Raw genomic sequence first — 27,837 nt, forward strand, 5'->3', positions numbered from 1 at the left:
ATGAAGGAAAAGTTTCTTTTCGTCTTCTTGACTATTTTCGGTCTTGGGATTTGTCAAGGTAAGATCAAAATTTGGTTTGCACAAATTTGTATATTGAAATATGCTCATCAATATTTATTTTTCGCAGACTGTACAGACTTATGGACAGAGGCTATATGTCTAGCTTACAAAAACGCAAATGTGTGCAACAGCGTGCTATCGAACTGCGCCCGTACTTGCCAACCGGAATTATGCGCCTGTAAGTGTTATATTCGGCGTTTTTAAATCATTTCTTAAAACAATTGAAGTTTGGCATTACCCATTCCGCACTGTTACTAGCGCATATCGCAAAAAAACATTCTTGAGAAACAAAGCAATGTATTTTGTTAATTGGTGCAAGTTGTGTAAAGTATTTTAAAAATACCGAAAAATAATTTGCCTTTGGTGAAAAACTATCTTAAATATTAAGCTAACGCAAACGTAACTGTTCGCAGTCTGTCCTCCACTGCCCTTGATCGCCGCAAATGGTTTCAATCAACCAGCTGGAGTCACACATACTGTGGGTGCCGTGGTAACATATCACTGCAATACTGGCTACACTCCAGTTGGTGTCGCCGACAACACTTGCCAATCTAACCAAACGTGGACTTCGAATGTCGCCCTATACTGCGAGCAATGTAAGGGTTGGTTTTTGTTTCGCTTAAGGCTATGTAGTCAAATTAAGGCTAATACATTGCAGTTAGTTGATAATCAGATAAATTTGTTGCTTCTAATAGCTGTTTAGACCAATAATTTTTTGTAAATTCTGTGCTATATTTCGAGACATATCCAGTTGCACACTGTTTTCGGATATTGTGTGGTTTTCTGATTTGATGTAAGAGTGAACTAAACCCTGCTTATTACTCTTTAGTGTGCCCAACAATTCCAACTTCAAGCGAATTAACTATTGTTTCCACTCCACCCTTGACCAATGGATCGACTATTCGATATGAGTGCAGCGATCCCGGCGCCAATATCGTCGGCCAATTTGAGAGTACATGTTCAGGACCAACAGGAAACCTTGCCTGGTCGTTGACTAGCGGGAATTTACCATCATGCGACTCAAGTAAGCCTGGTTTTCCAGTAAGTGGATTCTGAACAAACAGTATTCCAATATTTTCTTTATTATTTCGACAAGGTCCTTACCCATTGAATAAGCCTTATTTTCATGCGCAAATATTGTGACCTTTTTGCCCACCATGATGATGGACTACTTACGATTACCGGTTCAATGTATCGCAGGCGGTTTTTGTGATGCGCCGCCCATGATACCTTCGGATGGTGTGAACCCGACCAATCGGAGGTATGCGAATGGAGAGAGTGTGAATTACGGGTGCAACGATTACCATCAGCTCACAGGACCCGAAACCAACTTGTGTACTAATGGGGCGTGGTCTAATGCGGCACCGTTGTGTGTTCCACGTAAGTAATAGCAAAAAATAAAGCAATGCTGCAGATGAAAGAGGGCCAGAACGAAAGCTTTAAATACTTGTATAATGCACCTGGTAACTTTAACTAAGATGTTTTTAGCTAAAGTTAAACGTTTAACCCACGTTTCTTGGTTGTAGTTTGCATAGACATTGTCGCGACCGAAACATGTCAACTTTACGTCCAACGAAATGTTTGTAATTTTGCTGTTGAGGATTGCCGAATGACTTGTGGATTCTGTGGAAGTAAGTTATTGGCTATGCAATACTGTTGTTTGTATGCATACGTTTTCATTTTTTCACTTTTCTTTTTGTCTATGTAGTAGATTTAAGAAACGACCCACTTTTAGTTTAAACTAGACGTGGGTAAAGTTATGGCTAAAATTGTAAATAAATGACCTACTGTGCCTTCTATCAATATAATAAACAATTTTAATAATTTAAAACTCGGAGTCCCCACTCACTTACTTTTGTTCAACTGACCTCTTGCTTGTATCGTTAGGTTGCTCCGCAGCGCCAACCAACGAATACGTTGTGGTAAATGGTTCCAGTCCATTCCGCGGCGGCGACACTGTGAGTTACTCATGTTCTGTCGGTATACTGTCAGGCGCAGACAGCAACACGTGTCTAGGAGACAACACGTGGTTTTCCGACGCACCACAATGTGATATAAGTAAGCTTAAAAATTTTCTTTTTGCACTGGTCCAGCTACAATGGTTTAGACGTCGATAGTTTGCTGTTTACTGTCACTTTGGATCAGTAGCCAGTTGTAACACAAGTGAGTTTATGAGATCTTCTCTTTGCTGCTGTTATGGAAACCATTTATGCTGGGCAAATGGAAGTTTTGCCTTTCACCAGACAAGAACGTCACCAGTCACAAAGTTGCACTGATGCGTCAAAGCAGTTGATCATTCTGCACCTCACACATAAATATGCCATACATTCAGGATGTAAAATCCGCCTCAAGTATTATCAAACGGCAAAACATTTTAAGAACTCTCTTGAATGTTCGTTACAAATACGTTGTGTACAGATTGCACGAACCTGCCAGAAATCACAGCAAACGGAGGAAACGATCCTAGTGGAACAACCCATGCAAATGGAACTACTGTCAACTACACATGTGACGCCAACTATCACCTGGATGGAAATGATTCTAACACCTGTATGATCAACGTTTGGTCAACCGACACCGCCCCAACTTGCACCAGAAGTAAGGATTTCATTTATTAATAAAGACAAAAGAAAGATGAGTCAAAATAAGCTGCATGTTATTACAACATGTTAGGTTATTAAAAAAAGGGTAAAAAAATAGCTGATGTTTTATCAAGCGTTTATCAAACGTTTTTCTACAGTTTGTAATTCATTGCCCTCCTTGGATCCATACTTGAATCCACCATCGCTGAATACCCCACAACTAACTGGAGAAACAATTACATTAAGTTGTACACAAGGAATTCTTGAAGGATCTGATATGATTCAATGCGACGGAAACGGCGAATGGAGCACTTTTCCAACATGTAACACAGGTAGAATATATCCCTTGAAAACCTCATAGCCAAACAGTTTGCCGACTCTCTTGAAAGATGATCGTAATAAATACGTGCTATAGATTGCATGGACCTGCCACAAATCACAGCAAACGGAGGAAACGATCCTAGTGGAACAACACATGCACATGGAACCACTGTCAACTATACATGTGACGCCAACTATCACCGGAACGGAGATGATTCTAACACCTGTACGTTCAACGATTGGTCAACCGGCACCGCCCCAAATTGCACCAGAAGTAAGACTTTCATTTATTGGAAAAGTAAAGGTTCAAAATACAAAGTAAGATGACCAAACATCAGCTGCATGGTATTACAAGAATACTTTTCAATATATTTAACAAAGAGAAAACAGCAAAATACCTGATGTTTTTTTAGGCGGTTATCACAAATTTTTTCTACAGTTTGTAATTCTTTGCCCTCCTTGGACCCAAACTTGAATTCACCATCGCTGAATACCCCACAATTAACTGGAGAAATAGTTACAGTAAGTTGTTCACAAGGAATTCTTGAAGGATCTGATATGGTTCAATGCGACGGAAACGGCGAATGGGACACTTTTCCAACATGTAACACAGGTAGAATATCTCGCTTGAAACCTCATTTCCAAACAGTTTGCCGAATCTCTTGAAAGATGATCGTAATAAATACGTTCTATAGATTGCATGGACCTGCCACAAATCACAGCAAACGGAGGAAACGATCCTAGTGGAACAACACATGCACATGGAACCACTGTCAGCTATACATGTGACGCCAACTATCACCGGAACGGAGATGATTCTAACACCTGTACGTTCAACGATTGGTCAACCGGCACCGCCCCAAATTGCACCAGAAGTAAGACTTTCATTTGTTGGAAAAGTAAAGGTTCAAAATACAAAGTAAGACGACCAAACATCAGCTGCATGATATTACAACTTTTAAATATATTTAGCAAAGAGAAAACAAAATACCTGATGATTTTTTAAGCGTTTATCACAAATTTGTTCTACAGTTTGTAATTCTTTGCCCTCCTTGGACCCAAACTTGAATTCACCATCGCTGAATACCCCACAACTAACTGGAGAAATAGTTACAGTAAGTTGTTCACAAGGAATTCTTGAAGGATCTGATATGGTTCAATGCGACGGAAACGGCGAATGGGACACTTTTCCAACATGTAACACAGGTAGAATATCTCGCTTGAAAACCTCATTTCCAAACAGTTTGCCGAATCTCTTGAAAGATGATCGTAATAAATACGTTCTACAGATTGCATGGACCTGCCACAAATCACAGAAAACGGAGGAAACGATCCTAGTGGAACAACACATGCACATGGAACCACTGTCAACTATACATGTGACGCCAACTATCACCGGAACGGAGATGATTCTAACACCTGTACGTTCAACGATTGGTCAACCGGCACCGCCCCAAATTGCACCAGAAGTAAGACTTTCATTTGTCGGAAAAGTAAAGGTTCAAAATACAAAGTAAGACGACCAAACATCAGCTGCATGGTATTACAACTTTTAAACATATTTAACAAAGAGAAAACAAAATACCTGATGATTTTTTAAGCGTTTATCACAAATTTTTTCTACAGTTTGTAATTCTTTGCCCTCCTTGGACCCAAACTTGAATTCACCATCGCTGAATACCCCACAATTAACTGGAGAAATAGTTACAGTAAGTTGTTCACAAGGAATTCTTGAAGGATCTTATATGGTTCAATGCGACGGAAACGGCGAATGGGACACTTTTCCAACATGTAACACAGGTAGAATATCTCGCTTGAAAACCTCATTTCCAAACAGTTTGCCGAATCTCTTGAAAGATGATCGTAATAAATACGTTCTATAGATTGTATGGACCTGCCACAAATCACAGAAAACGGAGGAAACGATCCTAGTGGAACAACACATGCACATGGAACCACTGTCAACTATACATGTGACGCCAACTACCACCGGAACGGAGATGATTCTAACACCTGTATGTTCAACGATTGGTCAACCGGCACCGCCCCAAATTGCACCAGAAGTAAGACTTTCATTTATTGGAAAAGTAGAGGTTAAAAATACAAAGTAAGATGACTAAAGATAAACCGCATGGTATTACAACTTTTAAATATATTTAACAAAGAGAAAACAAAATACCTGATGTTTTTTTTAAGCGTTCATCTCAAATTTTTTCTACAGTTTGTAATTCTTTGCCCTCCTTGGACCCAAACTTGAATCCACCATCGCTGAATACCCCACAACTAACTGGAGAAATGGTTACAGTAAGTTGTTCACAAGGAATTCTTGAAGGATCTGATATGGTTCAATGCGACGGAAACGGCGAATGGGACACTTTTCCAACATGTTACATAGGTAGAATATCTCGTGTGTAAATCTTAATATCCATAACTTAACGTTTTTTTTGTCCTTGAGTTGTTAATTGTTTTATGTTGAGTATTTTTTTTGATATGTTGACCTTCCAACAATATTTTTTAATTCTTATTTTTTTTTATGTTTGTATCGAATGTAGTACCGTGTGGTTATATTTTGTGGTTATATCTTGTGGTTGTTTCTTTCAAGCATTTCCCACATCTTTCTAAAATTTTGTTGTTTGAATTCCAACAGCCAATGTAAATTGAATTAATTTGTTAAAAGAGAGCAACAAAAGTTTTATTGTAAAGATTGTGAAAATTTGCCGACTGTGCCAAGCAATGGGGGAAACATGCCCAATGGAACCACACACACACATGGCAGCACAGTTAACTATACTTGTGATGCCAACTATCAACTGAATGCTCCTTTGTCCAACACTTGCATGTATAACGACTGGTCGAGCGACGATCCCGGAACTTGTTCACGAAGTTAGTATGCAAGTTAATGTAAATTCAGAGTAAAACTGTACAATTTCTCCACTCCATGTACAGAAAAGAAACTTAAAATATCTTACGTTTTGCATTAGTCTGTGATCCCCTGCCGCGCTTGGCTCCATTTGTTAATGCAACGGGACCAGACTTGATCACCGCGGACACCAACGTTACTTTTCATTGTGATAACGGGGTGCTGGTGGGACCGTCTTCGACCTCCTGTAATGAAAATGGCGCTTGGGACGTGGCGAGTTTTCCTTACTGCAACGCAGGTGAACTTGACCCTACAAGAAGTATAGGACTACATTTAGCATGACTTGTATTGTTTGTTTTTTATTGCCCTTTAAACGATTCAGATTCTTGGATTTGCAAATGACGACATGGAAAAAACTGTAATCTTTTCGTTTGCTTCACCCTGATAAAGTTGAGTTTCATTTTCCAGTTAACCTTGGCGGAGAATACTTGACCTGGGATTCCGCGCGCTCCTATTGCTTAGAACTTGGAAAAGACCTTTGCACATACGACGAATTCTGCACAAACGATACATTGACCGCAATTCAGCCGGTAGCAGGAGATGAGTGGGCTCCAATGAGGTGAATTTTTGGAAACTTTGCAGATCATATCGTGCAGGGGCCCTTTTTCACGCTGCACATCAACAAGTAAACTTCATTGGTCACGTTTGAAATCGTGAGTGTCATTTTTATGTAAAGCCATGGTAAACTATTTTGGACCTGGTCCGTTAATATTGCGGTAGACCCAGTGTATTTTTCGTTTGTCAATTTACGTCGTTCTTTGCAAGGGACACCTACAACGATTGGGTTGGAATCACCACCGCTAAGGAGTGTTTCAAGCACATAGATAGGTTCGGAATACCAACGTGGGGAACTATAACTGGAACTTGCCAATTCACATCCGCAGGCGATCCTTGTCAGCCAAAGGGCTATATAGTGTGTTGTGACAGTTCAGACCCTGGTATGTTTTACCCGCTTTATAAAACATTCCAATTGTCTGGCCTAAATTTAACTCCTTTTTGAAGTTCCAGGTATATAATATATATTGATTCGTAAAGGCAGATTCGTCGGCCACCGACTTGCACAGGCTGATTCCTGTGGTCACTATTTACATTTGCTTAACTAAATTAAAGGTTGTTCAAAATCACCGCAAATTTGTAAATCAAATCTGACTTTGCAGCCACCCTTCCCGGGCCATACTCATACAATATTTACCACTTCACATTGGAACCAGCATGGGTGACATGGGATGAGAGCCGAAACTTCTGTCAGGCACAACCAGGGCGAGATATGTGCACTATGAACGAGATATGTCCCAACGGAGTTCCACTGGTTACTGGAGTGTTGCAAGGGGACAACTGGGCCCCAATACTGTAAGCTTTGCTTCTTTCTCTAAAAAAAGGGACAAATATAAGGCAAACTTAATATGAACTATACATCTAAGGTTGTCGGTACTACAGTATATATATGTTAAATTTTGAAATTGTTTTTTTACATTCGTGCCTGCTGGTACTTCTTATACACAAGTAGCAACTAAAACGCCACCACAATGGTGCTGCTACTAAATTGCAATGGGACAGTTCGTATAATGCAAGCTTTCTTTATATCAGAGATGTGGCACCTGATGATGACTGGATTCAAATCGGAAACGACGACAATCACAGGGGTGAGCGAGTGTGTTCGACTCACAACGATAATTACGGAGCAGCCGCCTGGTCGGATTTATCTGGGTGTCCAGGTTTTGAAACCGCCGGCGTATGTCGATTGAAGAGAAATGTGTATTGTTGTTCGCCCAAGTAGAGCGTGCGCCCACTTTTCGATAAAAAAGTGCTTGCAATAACGCAGACCCACAGCATGCATATACAACAAGTTGTCGTATTTTAGAAAAAAATCATTTATTTCGCCATGATCGCGTTCACATGTTGTAAATTCAACATTTGACGAGGTTTCCGGTTGATATGTGTATTTGTATTTGTGCAAACTACAAAAAGTTTATGCTTTATTGTTCCCTATCCAAATTTCCTTCGTTAACTCATCTATTTGTAGAGAAATTGCCGATAATCAGTTTCAAAGATCGATTATAATTTTGTGACGTAATAAACGGATGAAGAGTTGCCTAAAAGTGACAAATGAATTTTATTAGAAGTAGCGAGAGCCTAGTTTGGGTTTAGCTATTTTTATAGCGTAGCCTCCTGGGCCAGACCGGTTGCTACAACATTTTGTGAAACAACGTTAGAACACTAGGCACAAATAGCCCCACAGCCTTATTGTCGGTGAAAGTAGCTCTCCTGTAGTTGGGCATTTATCAGTAGCACACAATGGTGAGATACTCATTTCAGAGAACAATGACCATCAGGTGCGTTTGTCGTCATTTCCAAGTTTTTGGCGGCCAGTAACTTTACCTCGACATTACATATTTAATATGATTATATGCGGTAGGGTTTCACTGGCTTGTATGGTTTTGTTGTTTCGTTTTCCATCTTGCCGCTATAACATGGTAACTGTGCAATTATGTTTCGTAAAAGTTTCTATATTCGCAAATCAAAAAACTCCAACCCAAGCGTATATTTATTTAATTGCAAACGCAGTTCCGCTGTTTTATATGTCTTACGCAAATAATTAAGACACAGAAGATCCAACCCATCCGAATGGTCTAGGCTAGAGGCCGGCAACCTTTGGCATGCAAAACGCCGGTAGCAATATTTTTGAAATAAACTAACCCATACCCAGTGCTGCAAACCAAATTTCTCACCCTTTAGCATGAGAAGCGTGATAAACGTCACTACATGTTGTCAGTGAACTTTGAGCCATAGCAGAGGGTGCCTCAGGAGCCATAACAGAGGGTGAAATAGCCAAATGAGGCTCCGGAACCACATAGGTTGCCGAAACCTTGGCTGAACGCACGTCCATGGAAGTTGTATATGCGTTGTTGCTGACAGGACTTAGGATGCTTTTTAAACCGATCTGGTGAATAATGGCGCTTGTCTGATGAATGTTTAGGTTGTTCGATAACTTTGACTGTTTTATGCTGGCGCTGTTGGACCAGTTTTGCACATCTTGCTTGCTATGAACAGTAAATGGAACATACTGTGATTTTAATCAGCACCAGGGATCTAACCGAGGCATTTAAATGCATAGTGAGTCTTGCGTGAAGCGTTCAGTCTATTGAGCATTCATGCTGAAAGAAAAAAAGGCAGTGGTACAGGTTACAATAACAAACAGCTTGACTAATACACTACTGGCAACCCTATGTATTGTAATCGTTCTAGGTACACAGGAAATTGGTTTGGATTTATAGAACAAAGACATGAAGCTGGGAACAGATTGTCGAGCTGCCGGAAATTCACTCATAGCCATGAGGAGCGCCTTTTGTCGTTGGTTGGGAATCGCAAAAAGGTTACGCCGGCTTTAAACTGGCTGTTGTGACGTGATCATCAATTATCATGCACACAGAGCCGCTAGCCCATTTTTGCAATAAAACTTTATTTCTTTACTGTTTTTCCTTTCCAAGTTACGTTTGGAATAAATTTGTAGGAAAATAACTTTAGCACTAAACATTAGAGCAAAGAAGTATTCAATTCATTGTCACACATTATTCACACACAAATTGATCGATCTATATGCTGAATTTGTTGTTTAAAGAAAACGCAATATCACAGGGGGGTGTTGATACACTCGTAAGCCGCATTCCAAAGCCAAACTCTGTTATGTATCAGCGGGCCGTACTATTTACTCACTATAACATTCACTTTGCTGTTTATGTTGTTTTTGAATGAAAGCTCTGCGGGGCATTTTATTGAAATCCTTTTCTTATTTTGTCATAACATAGGCCGAGTTACAGCAATTTGTTAAGAGGCGTGTCGGCCTCTGCATTTCGGCGACCACTTGGTTCTTTGTTAAAATTCGAGCCTTGGCACACATTTCCTGTACGAGATCGAATTTCAGCTCCGGGCATCATACATCAACAGTCAACTGTTTCAAAGGCTAATCAAAAATCTCCGAAACGCCACAGAGTTTTTCCGTTTCATTGAGCGAGGTTTATTGATGCATACATTATCAAAAATCAAACCAAGAGGATTCAGTTCGATTATCAAAAACGAATCAAACGGAAACAAAGGTTTCGAAATGCGTCAAGTTTTTTGCATCAAAACATTAGCTAGGTTTAATAAAGTATGCTGCGTTATCTGATTATAGTCGTAGAAATCCTTTACGCATTTGTGAAGGTTGCCCGGCAAGTTATCGCTTGCGCACCTGTGTATCTTGGATACTTCAATATACCTCGTTCAACCGCTGAGTTTTGTGGCTGAAGTGGAAGGGCGTTGGCCATTCTTAGCCCCAAGGACGTCAGATTTCAAATAGATTATTTTTCAGACACTCTTCACGTTCAAACTTGTATTCTATCATGCAAATACTGTTATAGCGTTTGTGCAAATTTGTACAATATTATTTACTTTGCTCGTTTGTCCTCGGTTCGCGCCGTATGTATTCGCAACTTTGTTTTTTCTTCAACAAATGGTGAGATTTGTGCACCCTCTGTTATCAGCGCACTAGACAAACCACATCGCAATCTGCTTGTCAAAGAATTTATCAACACTGGCTGCGGAGCAGGAAATTTGCTGTCTAATGTTGATAATGTATTGTGTTTTGGCATTAACGCCTTATAAAAATGTGAAGGGCTTTGGATCGAGCCACTGGAAATGGGGACTTAGTTTTCGATCATTTAATTATTGAAAGCAGTGAAACAAACAGGTGTAATTAAAGTGTAACTAGGCACTGAAATGAGTGCTGCATGTGATGAAGTGGCCATATAGACAGTCGCCATTTTAACAGCAACGTTACTCGGGCTATATCGCGAACTTCGGCGAACCAGACTTTTAAAGCCCTCGGTTTAGCTTCTCTGTAACAATGTTACAACTTTGCACTTTGAACCAAATTCTATTTTTGTAAAGAACAAAGAGGATTGTTTTCGGAAATCTGTCAATTTACGAAGAGTGTGTCGTTGTTTTTATTTTTAAAGGGCAGATTTGCCTTAGGGTTAAACAGGCCGTGTCCGTTATTCCCACGATAACAAACAACAAGTACGCATTTGAAACTACTAATACCTGCATTAACTCCTCTGATATTGGACTAGCGGCAGGAACAAGGAATCGGTTCCAACAACCTTTAGTTTCATAAAATAATGGTAAGAGAATCGTACATGATAATTTCCACTTGTTCGTTTCTACCTCAGTTTATAGATATTGCACAATCTAGTACATCTAAATCAAAAATTAAAGGTTTGTGATAAACAACATGATTTTGTGTGTAACTCTCGTAGAGACGATTGCATGTGGATCGGATCTATGCACCGGGCATTATGGAACAACCTTCAGCAACTTCAAATGTCCATGAGAAACCAGCACCCATCCACCACCCCATCCTCGCTTAAATTGCGCCGAATTCCCACGATGTGAGTAACTTAGTGGAAACAAAATTTGTAAATGGATCGGAATATTTCAATATACCCTATTTTAAAATCTAGGCTGCGTGAAGCGTTCCAGTCTATTGAGCAGTGTTGCTGAAAGAAAAAAGGCAGTGGTACAGATTACAATAACAATCAGCTTGACTAATACACTACTGGCAACCCGATGTATTGTAATCGTTCTAGGTACACAGGAAACTTCTATGAATTAATGGAACAAAGACATGAAGGAAACAGATTGTCGAGTTGCCGGAAATTCACTCATAGTCATGAGGAGGGTCTTTTGTGGTTGGTTGGGAATCGCAAAAAGGTTACGCCGGCTTTAAACTAACTGTCGTAACGTAATCATTAAATATCTTGCACATAGAGCCGCTATCCCATTTTTACAATAAAATTTGATTTCATTACGGTTTTTCCTTTGCAAGTAACGTTTGAAATAAATTTGTATAGGAAAATAACTTTAGCACTGAACATTAGAGCAAAGAAGTATTCAATTCATTGTCACACATTATCCACAAACAAATTGATCGATCTTTAGGCTACTTTTATTAAAGCAGCATTGCTAAATTTGTTGTTTAAGGAAAACGCAATACAACCAGGGGATGTTGAATCATTCCTTACGAAGAGTGTGTCGTTGACGTTATTTTGAAAGGGAAGATTTGCCTTAGGCTTAAACAGGCCGTCTCCGTTATTCCCCCGAATACACACAACAAGTACGCATTTGAAACTGCAAATACCTGCATATACTCCTCTGATTTTGGACCAGCGGTAGGAACTACTTCAAGGATTTGGGCCCAACAACCGTTAGTTTCATAACAGAATAGTATAGAATCGTGCTTGATAATTTCCAGTTGTTATTTCCTACCTTAGTTAATAGATATTGCACAAGACAAACTCTTTTGCAGTTCGAGTACATCTAAAATTAAAGGTTTGTGTTGAACAACATGATTTTGTGTCTGAAGCTCACAGAGACGACTGCATGTGGATCGAATCTATTTACCGGGCATTATGGAATAACCTTCAGCAACTTCAAATGTTCATGAGAAACCAGCACCCATCCACCACCCGACCCTCGCCTTAATTGCGCCAAATTCCCACGATGTGAGTAACTCAGTGGTACAAAAATTTTGTGAATCGATTGGGATATTTCAATATACCCAAAGATGTTAAAATTAAGGGTGCAACTCTTTAACGCGGTTACCACGTTTGAGCACTTCACGGCGTTAATACTCACACACGCCAGGTAGCACCTCACAGTCGCCATTTTGTTACCCAGGCGCAAAGGCAGTACAGTATATTGCATATTGTTCAACAAAACAATTAGCTGTGGTTAACAACAATCAATACCAAAACCGGTAACACAGGAAACGTGCATCACCCCCATTGTTGCTCTTGGGAGGGAGCGAGCTGCGGTGTTTTTCAACGTAGCTTAGATCGGCGCTTGTTATTATCTCAGATGCCCCGGACCTCCATTTCGCAAATGACGCGTTTAAAACTACATATTGCTGCATATATTCCTCTGAGTTTGTTTATTGGCCCAGCAGTAAGACATGTAAAATACTTAAACAAAGCCTCCAGCCCTAAAGCAGCCTTTGTTTTCATAACTGATTGGCAAACGAATCGCGAACGTTAGATGCACCACTTCCAGTTGTTTCTAATTTAGCTATTACATGCTGTAATGTTTCATGCAATCGCATGATTGACAGGATCGCCCCAATGCGCAGGCCTCAATTGGCGATCACAGCTATCGCATTGTGGCTGATCTGGCTAGACTGCAATGCCTGGGCTGCGTAACCTGTAAACTTAGTTTACAAATATTTCAGAAGTTAAAATCTTTTAAAGTTTTAACACAACTAAATTACAAGGTTTGTGGCAAAAAACATTTTCACTCAAGCTATTCACTAACGCTTATCACTGCCAACATGATTTTGTGTCTGAATCTGGCAGAGACGAAAATTTTGTGAATGGATTTGGATATTTCAATTATTAAGGCTGGATCTCTTTTACGCGGTTACTACGTTTGAGCATTTCACGGCGTTAATATTTACACACGCCAGGTAGCACCTCACGGCGGCCATTTTGTTAACCACGCGCAGGCAGTACAATATATTGCATGTTGTTCAACAAAACAATTGACTATGGTTTATACCAGATCAATACCAAAACCGGTAACATGGGAAACGTGCATCACCCCCCATTTTTGTTCTAGGGAGCGAGGTGTTTTTCATCGAAGCTTAGATGGGTGCTTGTTATTATCTCAGATGCTCCGGACCTCCGTTCAGTTGAAACGACCACCAGGACGAATACAGAACTGATGTCGTTTTTAGGTGTAGGGTTTTGCGCACAAGAAAACCAATAATACGGCGTTTGTGAAATGTAAAACTTTTCACCAGTATAATAGTTGCAATGCTTTTTCCTTTTTGATCCAACTTTTTCCAGCATTGCTCAATAACCCACACCTGAAGCGAGAAAACGTCACATCCAATTGTTCGCAAGGAATTCCTGATGTGCGCAGTATGTTTTTTTTGCGACGAAGACGGCGTATGGGGGTATGTGCCAACATGTAACACAGGTAGAATATCTCGTGTGCAAAACTCATTGCCAAACAGTTTACGGACTCCTTCAAAACCTGTTCGTGATAAACACGTTATAGACTTCGCATAAACTTGCCGGAAAACTCAGTCTAAAGTTGTAAGTTCGTGCGTCGCATGGGCATAGTGGTAGAAATACTAAACATATTGGTAAAGGGTTCCCGGCAAGATATCGCTTGCACACCATTGTATCTTGGCTGCTTGCAATATACCTCCGTTCAACCGCTGAGTTTTGTAGCTCAATTGGTAGAGCGTCTGGCCTGCTTAGCTCAAGGGCGTGAGTTCGCCAGGTGATTAACTTTTCAGGCATCGTTCCGACTTATCATAGAAATGCGTATTTATCGCATTTTCTTCCCAGTTACTCGCCAACGCTTATCACTGCAATCATTATTTTGTGTCCGAATCTCGCAGAAACGACTGCATGTGGATCGAATCTATGCACCGGGCATTATGGAACAACTCTTAGCAAGTTTAAATGTTCATGAGATACCAGCACCCGTTCACCACCCAACCCTCGCTTCAATTGCGCCGAACTCCCACGATGTAAGTAACTCAGTGGAAACAAAATTTTGTGAATGGATTGGGATATTTCAATATACCCAAAGATGTTAAAACTAAGGCTGGATCTCTTTTGCACGGTTACCACGTTTGAGCATTTCACGGCGTTAATACTTACATACGCCAGGTAGCACCTCACGGCGGCCATTTTGTTAACCACGCGCAAAGGCAGTACAATATATGCATATTGCTCAACAAAACAAATGACTATATAGTTTACACCAGATCAATACCAAAACCGGTAAACAGGAAACGTGCATTTCCCCCCCATTGTTGCTCTTAGAAGTGAGGTGCGGTGTTTTTCAAAGAAGCGTATATCAGCGCTTGTTATAACTCAGATACTTGGGACCTTCGTTCAGTTGCAACGACCACCAGGACGAATACAGAAATGGTGTTGTTTTAATGTGGGTTTGTGGGGTTTGGCGGAAGGATACAGGATAACAGCAATTGTGAAAATGAAATTTACTATTATAATAGCACCGTTTTTGTTTGGACGCATATATAATAATTATTGTCATATTAAAGATTTACTGTGTGCAAATTACGCAGAGAAGAAACCGATTTATTTTTTTCTTGCAGTTTTAATGTTACAGAATATTATGAAGGAAAAGTTTCTTCTCGTTTTCCTAACGATTTTCGGTCGCGGGATTTGTCAAGGTATAAGTTCAAGATTTGGTTTGCACAAATTTGTATATTGAAATGCTCATCAATATTTATTTTTCGCAGAGTGTACAGACTTATGGACAGAGGCTATATGTCTAGGTTACAAAAACGCAAATTTGTGCAGCAGCGTGCTATCGAACTGCTTCCTTACTTGCCGACCGGGATTATGCGCCTGTAAGTGTTATATTCGGCGTTTTTAAATCATTTCTTAAAACAATTGAAGTTTGGCATTACCCATTCCGCACTGTTACAAGCGCATATCGCAAAAAAACATTCTTGAGAAACAAAACAATGTAATTGGTGCAAGTCGTGTAAAGTATTTTTAAAATACCGAAAAATAAATTGCCTTTGGTGGAAAACTATCTTAAATATTAAGCTAACGCAAACGTACCTGTTCGCAGTTTGTCCTCCACTGCCCCTGATCGCCGCAAATGGTTTCAATCAACCAGTTGGAGTCACACATAATGTGGGTGTCCTGGTAACATATCACTGCAATACTGGCTACACTCCAGTTGGTGTCGCCGACAACACTTGCCAATCTAACCAAACGTGGACTTCGAATGTCGCCCCATACTGCGAGCAATGTAAGGGTTGTTTTTTGTTTCGGTTTTTCAAGACGGACATGTGGTTAAACCAAGGCTAGTACATTTGCAGTTCATAATCAGATACAATTGTAGTGCATAATTGTAGTACAGATGTATTCGCCCCGCCTTTACTTATCGTTCTTCGTTTCTTCCTTTTCGGCTGAATGCTGCTGCATACGTCCGTATAATAAAATTATTGATATATATATATAATCAAAAATACGTACCCAGTTGCACACTATACTCGGATATTATGTGGTTTTCTACTTTGATGTAAGAGTGAACTAAACCCTGCTTATTACTCTTTAGTGTGCCCAACAGTTCCAACTTCAAGCGAATTAACTATTGTTTCCACTCCACCCTTGACCAATGGATCGACTATTCGATATGAGTGCAGCGATCCCAGCGCGAATATCGTTGGTCAATCTGAGAGTACATGTTCAGGACCAACAGGAAACCTTGCCTGGTCGTTGACGAGCGGGAATTTACCAACATGCGACTCAAGTAAGCCTGGTTTTCCAGTAAGTGGATTCTTAACAAACTATATTCCAACATTTTCTTTATTATTTCGACAAGGTACCCATTGAATAAGCCTTATTTTCATGCGCAAATATTGTGACCTTTTTGCGCACCATGATGATGGACTATGATTACCGGTTCAATGTATTGCAGGCGGTTCTTGTGATGCGCCGCCCATGATATCTTCGGATGGTGTGAACCCGACCAATCGGAGGTATGCGAATGGAGAGAGTGTGAATTACGGGTGCAACGATTACCATCAACTCACAGGACCCGAAACCAACTTGTGTACTAATGGGGCGTGGTCTAATGCGGCACCGTTATGTTTTCCAGGTAAGTAATAGCAAACAAAAAAGCACTGCTGCAGATGCAAGACAGCGAGAATAAAAGCTTTGAATATTAGTATGTAACTAGTAATTTTAACTAAGGTATTTTTTTAGCTAAAGTAAAACGTTAAAATCACGTTTGTTTGTTGTAGATTGCATAGACATTGTCGCGACCGAAACATGTCAAATTTACCTCCAACGAACCACTTGTAATTATGCTGTTGAGGATTGCCGAATGACTTGTGGATTCTGTGGAAGTAAGTTATCGGCTATACAATACTGTTGTTTTGTGCGTATACACGCAAATTAATTTCCTCTACGTTGCAGATTTAAGAAACGACCCATAATTAGTTTAAACTAGACGTGGGTAAAGATATGGCTAAAATTATAGTCATATGACGTACTGTGCCTTCTATCAATATAATAAACGTTGATTTAAATTTTAATAATTTAAAACTCAGAGTCCCCACTCACTTAACTTTTGTTCAACTGACCTCTTGCTTGTATTGTTAGGTTGCTCCGCAGCGCCAACCAACGAATACGTTGTGGTAAATGGTTCCAGTCCATTCCGCGGCGGCGACACTGTGAGTTACTCATGTTCTGTCGGTATACTGTTGGGCGCGGACAGCAACACGTGTCTGGGAGACAACAGGTGGTTTTCTGACGCACCACAATGTGATATTAGTAAGTTTTAAAATTTTCTTTTTGCACTGGTCCGGACACAATGGTTTAGACGTCGATAGTTTGCTGTTTACTGTCGCTTTGGACCAGTAGCCAGTTGTAACACAAGTGAGTTTATGAGACGCGATCTCCTCTTTGCTGCTGTTATGGAAACCATTTATGCTGGGCAAATGGAAGTTTTGCCTTTCACCAGACAAGAACGTCACCAGTCACAAAGTTGTACTGATGCGTCAAAGCAGTTGATCATTCTGCACCTCACACATAAATACGCCATACATTCAGGATGCAAAATCCGCCTCAAGTATTATCAAACGGCAAAACATTTTAAGAACTCCCTTGAATGTTCGTTACAAATACGTTGTGCACAGATTGCACGAACCTGCCAGAAATCACAGCAAACGGAGCAAACGATCCTAGTGGAACAACCCATGCAAATGGAACCACTGTCAACTACACATGTGACGCCAACTATCACCGGGATGGAGATGATTCTAACACCTGTACGATCAACGTTTGGTCAATCGGCACCGCCCCAAATTGCACCAGAAGTAAGGATTTCATTTATTAATAAAGACAAAAGAAAGATGAGTCAAAATAAGCTGCATGTTATTACAACATGTTAGGTTGTTAAATAAAGGGTAAAAAAATAGCTGATGTTTTATCAAGCGTTTATCAAACGTTTTTCTACAGTTTGTAATTCATTGCCCTCCTTGGATCCATACTTGAATCCACCATCGCTGAATACCCCACAATTAACTGGAGAAACAATTACATTAAGTTGTACACAAGGAATTCTTGAAGGATCTGATATGATTCAATGCGACGGAAACGGCGAATGGAGCACTTTTCCAACATGTAACACAGGTAGAATATATCCCTTGAAAACCTCATAGCCAAACAGTTTGCCGACTCTCTTGAAAGATGATCGTAATAAATACGTTCTGTAGATTGCATGGACCTGCCACAAATCACAGCAAACGGAGGAAACGATCCTAGTGGAACAACCCATGCAAATGGAACCACTGTCAACTATACATGTGACGCCAACTATCACCGGAACGGAGATGATTCTAACACCTGTACGTTCAACGATTGGTCAACCGGCACCGCCCCAAATTGCACCAGAAGTAAGACTTTCATTTATTGGAAAAGTAAAGGTTCAAAATACAAAGTAAGACGACCAAACATCAGCTGCATGGTATTACAACTTTTAAATATATTTAACAAGAGAAAAAAATACCTTATGATTTTTTAAGCGTTTATCACAAATTTTTTCTACAGTTTGTAATTCTTTGCCCTCCTTGGACCCAAACTTAAATTCACCATCGCTGAATACCCCACAACTAGCTGGAGAAATAGTTACAGTAAGTTGTTCACAAGGAATTCTTGAAGGATCTTATATGTTTCAATGCGACGGAAACGGCGAATGGGACACTTTTCCAACATGTTACATAGGTAGAATATCTCGTGTGTAAATCTTAATATCCATAACTTAACGTTTTTTTGTCCTTGAGTTGTTAATTGTTTTATGTTGAGTATTTTTTTTGATATGTTGACCTTCCAAACAATATTTTTTAATTCTTATTTTTGTTTATGTTTGTATGGAATGTAGTACCGTGTGGTTATATTTTGTGGTTATATCTTGTGGTTGTTTCTTTCAAGCATTTCCCACATCTTTCTCAAATTTTGTTGTTTGAATTCCAACAGCCAATGTAAATTGAATTAATTTGTTAAAAGAGAGCAACAAAAGTTTTGTTGTAAAGATTGTGAAAATTTGCCGACTGTGCCAAGCAATGGGGGAAATATGCCCAGTGGAACCACACACACACATGGCACCACAGTTAACTATATGTGTGATGCCAACTATCATCTGAATGCTCCTTTGTCCAACACTTGCATGTATAACGACTGGTCGAGCGACGATCCCGGAACTTGTTCACGAAGTTAGTATGCAAAATTCAGAGTAAAATTGCACATTTTTATATCCCACATTTTGCATTAGTCTGTGATCCCCTGCCGTGCTTGGCTCCATTTGTTAATGCAACGGGACCAGACGTGATCACCGCGGACACCACTGTTACTTTTCATTGTGATAACGGAGTGCTGGTCGGACCGTCTTCGACCGCCTGTGATGAAAATGGCGCTTGGGACGTGGCGAGTTTTCCTTACTGCAACGCAGGTGAACTTGACCCTACAAGGAGTAGGTCTACATTTGTCATGATTGGCATTGTTTGTGTTGCGTTTCTTTTAAACGATCCGGATTCTAGTATTTGCATATGAAGATGTGGAAAAAACTGCTATGCTTTCTAGTGCTTCACCCTGATAAAGTTGAGTTTCATTTTACAGTTAACCTGGGCGGAGAGTACTTGACCTGGGATTCCGCGCGCTCCTATTGCTTAGAACTTGGAAAAGACCTTTGCACCTACGACGAATTCTGCACAGACGGTTCATTGACCGCAATTCAGCCGGTAGCAGGAGATGAGTGGGCTCCAATGAGGTGAATTTTTGGAAACTTTGTAGATCATATCCTGCAGGGGCCCTTTTTCACGCTACACATCAACAAGTAAACTTCATTGGTCACGTTTGAAATCTTGAGTGACTTTTCTGTAAAGCCATGGTAAACTATTTTGGACCTGGTCCGTTAATATTGCGGTAGACCCAGTATATATTTTGTTTGTCAATTTACGTCGTTCTTTGCAAGGGACACCTACAACGATTGGGTTGGAATCACCACCGCTAAGGAGTGTTTCAAGCATATAGATATGCACGGAGTGCCAACGTGGGGAACTATAACTGGAACTTGCCGATTCACATCCGCAGGCGATCCTTGTGTGCCAAAGGGCTACATAGTGTGTTGTGACAGTTCAGACCCTGGTATGTTTTACCCGCTTTATAAAACATTCCAATTGTCTGGCCTAAATTTGACTCCTTTTTGAAGTTCCAGGTATATAATATATATTGATTCGTAAAGGCAGTTTCGGCCACCGACTTGCACAGGCTGATTCCTGTAGACACTATTTACATTTGCTCTACTATACTTAATGTTGTTTATTTTCGCCGCAACTTTGTAAATCAAATCTGATTTTGCAGCCACCCTTCCCGGGCCATACTCGTACAACATTTATCACTTCAAATTGGAACCAGCATGGGTGACATGGGATGAGGGCCGAAACTTCTGTCAGGCACAACCAGGGCGAGATCTGTGCACTTCGGACGAGATATGTCCCAACGGAGTTCCACTGCTCACTGGAGTGTTGCAAGGGGACAACTGGGCCCCAATACTGTAAGCTTTGCTTCTTTCTCTAAAAAAAGAGACAAATATAAGGCAAACTTAATATGAACTATACATCTAAGGTTGTCGGTACTACAGTATATATATGTTAAATTTTGAAATTGTTTTTTTACATTCGTGCCTGCTGGTACTTCTTATACACAAGCAGCAACTAAAAGGCCACCACAATGGTGCTGCTACTAAATTGCAATGGGACAGTTCGTATAATGCAAGCTTTCTTTATATCAGAGATGTGGCACCTGATGATGACTGGGTTCAAATCGGAAACGACGACAATCACAGGGGTAGGCGAGTGTGTTGGACTCACAACGATAATTACGGAGCAGCCGCCTGGTCGGATTTATCTGGGTGTCCAGGTTTTGAAACCGCCGGCGTATGTCGATTGAAGAGAAATGTGTATTGTTGTTCGCCCAAGTAGAGCGTGCGCCCACTTTTCGATAAAAAAGTGCTTGCAATAACGCAGACCCACAGCATGCATATACAACAAGTTGTCGTATTTTAGAAAAAAATCATTTATTTCGCCATGATTGCGTTCACATGTTGTAAATTCAACATTTGACGAGGTTTCCGGTTGATATGTGTATTTGTATTTGTGCAAACTACAAAAAGTTTATGCTTTATTGTTCCCTATCCAAATTTCCTTCGTTAACTCATCTATTTGTAGAGAAATTGCCGATAATCAGTTTCAAAGATCGATTATAATTTTGTGACGTAATAAACGGATGAAGAGTTGCCTAAAAGTGACAAATGAATTTTATTAGAAGTAGCGAGAGCCTAGTTTGGGTTTAGCTATTTTTATAGCGTAGCCTCCTGGGCCAGACCTGTTGCTACAACATTTTGTGAAACAACGTTAGAACACTAGGCACAAATAGCCCCACAGCCTTATTGTCGGTGAAAGTAGCTCTCCTGTAGTTGGGCATTTATCAGTAGCAAACAATGGTGAGATACTCATTTCAGAGAACAATGACCATCAGGTGCGTTTGTCGTCATTGCCAAGTTTTTGGCGGCCAGTAACTTTACCTCGACATTACATATTTAATATGATTGTATGCGGTAGGGTTTCACTGGCTTATATGATTTTGTTGTTTCGTTTTCCATCTTGCCGCTATAACATGGTAACTGTGCAATTATGTTTCGTAAAAGTTTCTATATTCGCAAATCAAAAAACTCCGACCCAAGCGTATATTTATTAAATTGCAAACAGTTCCGCTGTTTTATATGTCTGACGCAAATAATTAAGACACAGAAGATCCAACCCATCCGAATGGTCTAGGCTAGAGGCCGGCAACCTTTGGCATGCAAAACGCCGGTAGCAATATTTTTGAAATAAACTAACCCATATACCCAGTGCTGCAAACCAAATTTCTCACCCTTTAGCATTAGAAGCGTGATAAACGTCACTACATGTTGTCAGTGAACTTTGAGCCATAGCAGAGGGTGCCTCAGGAGCCATAACAGAGGGTGAAATAGCCAAATGAGGCTCCGAAACCACATAGGTTGCCGAAACCTTGGCTGAACGCACGTCCATGGAAGTTGTATATGCGTTGTTGCTGACAGGACTTAGGATGCTTTTTAAACCGATCTGGTGAATAATGGCGCTTGTCTGATGAATGTTTAGGTTGTTCGATAACTTTGACTGTTTTATGCTGGCGCTGTTGGACCAGTTTTGCACATCTTGCTTGCTATGAACAGTAAATGGAACATACTGTGATTTTAATCAGCACCAGGGATCTAACCGAGGCATTTAAATGCATAGTGAGTCTTGCGTGAAGCGTTCAGTCTATTGAGCATTCATGCTGAAAGAAAAAAAGGCAGTGGTACAGGTTACAATAACAAACAGCTTGACTAATACACTACTGGCAACCCTATGTATTGTAATCGTTCTAGGTACACAGGAAATTGGTTTGGATTTATAGAACAAAGACATGAAGGGAACAGATTGTCGAGCTGCCGGAAATTCACTCATAGCCATGAGGAGGGCCTTTTGTCGTTGGTTGGGAATCGCAAAAAGGTTACGCCGGCTTTAAACTGGCTGTTGTGACGTGATCATCGATTATCATGCACACAGAGCCGCTGGCCCATTTTTGCAATAAAACTTTATTTCTTTACGGTTTTTCCTTTCCAAGTAACGTTTGGAATAAATTTGTAGGAAAATAACTTTAGCACTAAACATTAGAGCAAAGAAGTATTCAATTCATTGTCACACATTATTCACACACAAATTGATCGATCTATATGCTAAATTTGTTGTTTAAAGAAAACGCAATACCACAGGGGGGTGTTGATACACTCGTAAGCCGCATTCCAAAGCCAAACTCTGTTATGTATCAGCGGGCCGTACTATTTACTCACTATAACATTCACTTTGCTGTTTATGTTGTTTTTGAATGAAAGCTCTGCGGGGCATTTTATTGAAATCCTTTTCTTATTTTGTCATAACATAGGCCGAGTTACAGCAATTTGTTAAGAGGCGTGTCGGCCTCTGCATTTCGGCGACCACTTGGTTCTTTGTTAAAATTCGAGCCTTGGCACACATTTCCTGTACGAGATCGAATTTCAGCTCCGGGCATCATACATCAACAGTCAACTGTTTCAAAGGCTAATCAAAAATCTCCGAAACGCCACAGAGTTTTTCCGTTTCATTGAGCGAGGTTTATTGATGCATACATTATCAAAAATCAAACCAAGAGGATTCAGTTCGATTATCAAAAACGAATCAAACGGAAACAAAGGTTTCGAAATGCGTCAAGTTTTTTGCATCAAAACATTAGCTAGGTTTAATAAAGTATGCTGCGTTATCTGATTATAGTCGTAGAAATCCTTTACGCATTTGTGAAGGTTGCCCGGCAAGTTATCGCTTGCGCACCTGTGTATCTTGGATACTTCAATATACCTCGTTCAACCGCTGAGTTTTGTGGCTGAAGTGGAAGGGCGTTGGCCATTCTTAGCCCCAAGGACGTCAGATTTCAAATAGATTATTTTTCAGACACTGTTCACGTTCAAACTTGTATTCTATCATGCAAATACTGTCATAGCGTTTGTGCAAATTTGTACAATATTATTTACTTTGCTCGTTTGTCCTCGGTTCGCGCCGTATGTATTCGCAACTTTGTTTTATCTTCAACAAATGGTGAGATTTGTGCACCCTCTGTTATCAGCGCACTAGACAAACCACATCGACATCTGCTTGTCCAAGAATTTATCAACACAGGCTGTGGGGCAGGAAATTTGCTGTCTAATGTTGATAATGTATTGTGTTTTGGCATTAACGTCTTGCCTTATAAAAATGTGAAGGGCTTTGGATCGAGCCACTGGAAATGGGGATTCAGTTTTCGATCATTTAATTATTGAAAGCAGTGAAACAAACAGGTGTAATTAAAGTGTAACTAGGCACTGAAATGAGTGCTGCATGTGATGAAGTGGCCATATAGACAGTCGCCATTTTTACAGCAACGTTACTCGGGCTATATCGCGAACTTCGGCGAACCAGACTTTTAAAGCCCTCGGTTTAGCTTCTCTGTAACAATGTTACAACTTTGTATTTTGAACCAAATTCTATTTTTGTAAAGAACAAAGAGGATTGTTTTCGGAAATCTGTCAATTTACGAAGAGTGTGTCGTTGACGTTATTTTTAAAGGGCAGATTTGCCTTAGGGTCAAACAGGCCATGTCCGTTATTCCCACGATTACAACAAGTACGCATTTGAAACTACTAATACCTGCATATACTCCTCTGATATTGGACTAGCGGCAGGAACAAGGAATCGGTTCCAACAACCTTTAGTTTCATAAAATAATGGTAAGAGAATCGTACATGATAATTTCCAGTTGTTCGTTTCTACCTCAGTTTATAGATATTGCACAATCTAGTACTTCTAAATCAAAAATTAAAGGTTTGTGATAAACAACATGATTTTGTGTATAACTCTCGTAGAGACGATTGCATGTGGATCGGATCTATGCACCGGGCATTATGGAACAACCTTCAGCAACTTCAAATGTCCATGAGAAACCAGCACCCATCCACCACCCCATCCTCGCTTAAATTGCGCCGAATTCCCACGATGTGAGTAACTTAGTGGAAACAAAATTTGTAAATGGATTGAAATATTTCAATATACCCTATGTTAAAATCTAGGCTGCGTGAAGCGTTCCAGTCTATTGAGCAGTGTTGCTGAAAGAAAAAAGGCAGTGGTACAGATTACAATAACAAACAGCTTGACTAATACACTACTGGCAACCCTATGTATTGTAATCGTTCTAGGTACACAGGAAACTTCTATGAATTAATGGAACAAAGACATGAAGGAAACAGATTGTCGAGTTGCCGGAAATTCACTCATAGTCATGAGGAGGGCCTTTTGTCGTTGGTTGGGAATCGCAAAAAGGTTACGCCGGCTTTAAACTGGCTGTCGTAACGTAAACATTAAATATCTTGCACATAGAGCCGCTATCCCATTTTTACAATAAAATTTGATTTCTTTACGGTTTTTCCTTTGCAAGTAACGTATGAAATAAATTTGTATAGGAAAATAACTTTAGCACTAAACATAAGAACAAAGAAGTATTCAATTCATTGTCACACATTATTCACACACAAATTAATCGATCTTTAGGCTACTTGTATTAAAGCAGCAATGCTAAATGTGTTGTTTAAGGAAAACGCAATACAACCGGGGGATGTTGATACATTCCTTACGAAGAGTGTGCCGTTGACGTTATTTTGAAAGGGCAGATTTGCCTTAGGGTTAAACAGGCCGTCTCCGTTATTCCCACGATTACAAACAACAAGTACGCATTTGAAACAGCTGATACCTGCATATACTCCTCTGATATTGGACCAGCGGTAGGAACTACTTCAAGGATTTGGGCTCAACAACCGTTAGTTTCATAACAGAATAGTATAGAATCGTGCTTGATAATTTCCAGTTGTTATTTCCTACCTTAGTTAATAGATATTGCACAAGACAAACTCTTTTGCAGTTCGAGTACATCTAAAATTAAAGGTTTGTGTTGAACAACATGATTTTGTGTTTGAATCTTATAGAGACGACTGCATGTGGATCGAACCTATTTAACCTTCAGCTTCAAGTTCAAACGTTCATGAGAAACCAGCACCCATCCACCACCCCACCCTCGCCTTAGTTGCGCCAAATTCCCACGATGTGAGTAACTCAGTGGTACAAAAATTTTGTAAAACGATTGGGATATTTCAATATACCCAAAGATGTTAAAATTAAGGGTGCAACTCTTTTACGCGGTTACCACGTTTGAGCACTTCACGGCGTTAATACTCACACACGCCAGGTGGCACCTCATGGTCGCCATTTTGTTACCCAGGCGCAAAGACAGTACAATATATTGCATAGTGTTCAACAAAACAATTAGCTGTGGTTAACAACAATCAATACCAAAACCGGTAACACAGGAAACGTGCATCACCCCCATTGTTGCTCTTGGGAGGGAGCGAGCTGCGGTGTTTTTCAACGTAGCTTAGATCGGCGCTTGTTATTATCTCAGATGCCCCGGACGTGCGCAGTATTTTGCGACGAAGACGGCGTATGGGGTTCTGTGCCAACATGTAACACAGGTAGAATATTTCGTGTGCAAAACTCATTGCCAAACAGTTTACGGACTCCTTCAAAACCTGTTCGTGATAAACACGTTCTAAAGTTTGCATTAACTTACCGGAAAACTCAGTCTAAAGTTGTAAGTTCGTGCGTCGCATGAGCATAGTGGTAGAAATACTAAACATATTGGTAAAGGGTTCCCGGCAAGATATCGCTTGCGCACCATTGTATCTTGGCTGCTTGCAATATACCTCCGTTCAACCGCTGAGTTTTGTACCTCAATAGGTAGAACGTCTGGCCTGATTAGCCCATGGGCGTGAGTTCGCCGGGTGATTATCTTTTCAGGTATCCTTCCAACTTATCGTAGAAATGCGTATTTATCGTATTTCTCCCCACATATTCACCAATGTTTATTACTGCCAGCATCATCATGTCGTGTCTGAATCTCATAGAGACGACTGCATGTGGATCGGATCTATGCACCGGGCACCAAGGAGCAACCTTCAGCAAGTTTAAATCTTCATGAGATACCAGCACCCATCCACCACCCAACCCCCGTTTCAATTGCGCCGAATTCCCACGATGTGAGTAACTCAGTGGAAACAAAATTTGTAAATGGATTGGGATATTTCAATATACCCAAAGATGTAAAATTAAGACTGCAACTCTTTTACGCGGTTACTATGCTGGAGCATTGCACGGCGTTAATACTCACACACGCCAAGTAGCACCTTGCGGCGGCAGTCATTTTGTTACCCAGGGGCAAAGGCAGGACAATATATTGCATATTGCTTGACAAAACAATTGACTATGGTTTATACCAGATCAAAACCTAAACCGGTAACACAGGAAACGTGCATCACCCCCATTGTTGCTCTTGGGAGCAAGCAGTAGAGTTTTTCAACGAAGCTTAAATCGGCGCTTGTTATTATCTCAAATGCTCCGGACCTCCGTTCAGTTATACAGTTTGCATGAACTGACCGGAAAACTCAGTCTAACGTTTTAAGTTCGTGCGTCACCTGATTTTAGTGGTAGAAACACAAAACATATTGTTAAAGGGTTACCGGAAAGTTATCGCTTGCGCACCAATGCATCTTGGCTACTTACAATATACCTCCGTTCGACCGCTGAGTTTTGTAGCTCAATTAGTAGTGCGTCTGGCCTGCTTAGCCTATGGGCGTGAGTTCGCCGGATGATTATCTTTTCAGGCATCCTTCCAACTTATCGTACAAATGCGTATTTATCGTATTTCTCCCCAGATATTCACCAATGTTTATTACTGCCAGCATCACCATGTCGTGTCTGAATCTCATAGAGACGACTGCATGTGGATCGGATCTATACACCGGGCATTATGGAACAACCTTCAGCAAGTTTAAATCTTCATGAGATACCAGCAACCATCCTCCACCCCTCCCTCGCTTAAATTGCGTCGAATTCCCACGATGTGAGTAACTCAGTGGAAACAAAATTTGTAAATGGATTGGAATATTTCAATATACCCAAAGATGTAAAACTAAGACTACAACTCTTTTACGCGGTTACTATGAGCATTTCACGGCGTTAATACTCACACACGCCAGGTAGCACCTTGCGGCGGCAGACATTTTGTTACCCAGGCGCAAAGGCACTACAGTACATTGCATATTGTTCAACAAAACAATTAGCTGTGGTTAACACATCAATACCAAAACCGGTAACACAGGAAACGTGCATCACCCCCATTGTTGCTC

The 27,837-nt window shown here is 40.4% G+C and overlaps 1 protein-coding gene across 1 annotated transcript; it reads left to right on the forward strand.

Annotated features, from left to right (window-relative positions):
* LOC145897857 (sushi, von Willebrand factor type A, EGF and pentraxin domain-containing protein 1-like) lies at positions 1–27,493 on the forward strand. The gene is made up of 45 exons (XM_082986309.1): positions 1–58; positions 128–238; positions 474–656; positions 890–1,084; positions 1,261–1,440; positions 1,587–1,691; positions 1,948–2,118; positions 2,479–2,658; positions 2,801–2,974; positions 3,058–3,237; positions 3,403–3,576; positions 3,659–3,838; positions 3,996–4,169; positions 4,253–4,432; positions 4,590–4,763; positions 4,847–5,026; positions 5,185–5,358; positions 5,667–5,846; positions 5,945–6,121; positions 6,292–6,442; positions 6,649–6,821; positions 7,041–7,233; positions 7,471–7,598; positions 10,878–11,010; positions 11,178–11,309; positions 11,508–11,631; positions 14,324–14,455; positions 15,064–15,127; positions 15,197–15,307; positions 15,535–15,717; positions 16,027–16,221; positions 16,390–16,569; positions 16,715–16,819; positions 17,076–17,246; positions 17,612–17,791; positions 17,934–18,107; positions 18,191–18,370; positions 18,525–18,698; positions 19,007–19,186; positions 19,246–19,443; positions 19,590–19,740; positions 19,945–20,117; positions 20,334–20,526; positions 24,469–24,600; positions 27,364–27,493. The coding sequence occupies exons 1-45, from the start codon at positions 1–3 to the stop codon at positions 27,491–27,493; spliced, it is 7,170 nt and encodes a 2,389-aa protein (XP_082842435.1).
* Positions 27,494–27,837: the final 344 nt, after the last annotated feature.

The sequence above is a fragment of the Ascidia mentula genome, chromosome 4 (genome assembly GCF_947561715.1).
Source record: "Ascidia mentula chromosome 4, kaAscMent1.1, whole genome shotgun sequence".
Classification (NCBI taxonomy): domain Eukaryota; kingdom Metazoa; phylum Chordata; class Ascidiacea; order Phlebobranchia; family Ascidiidae; genus Ascidia; species Ascidia mentula.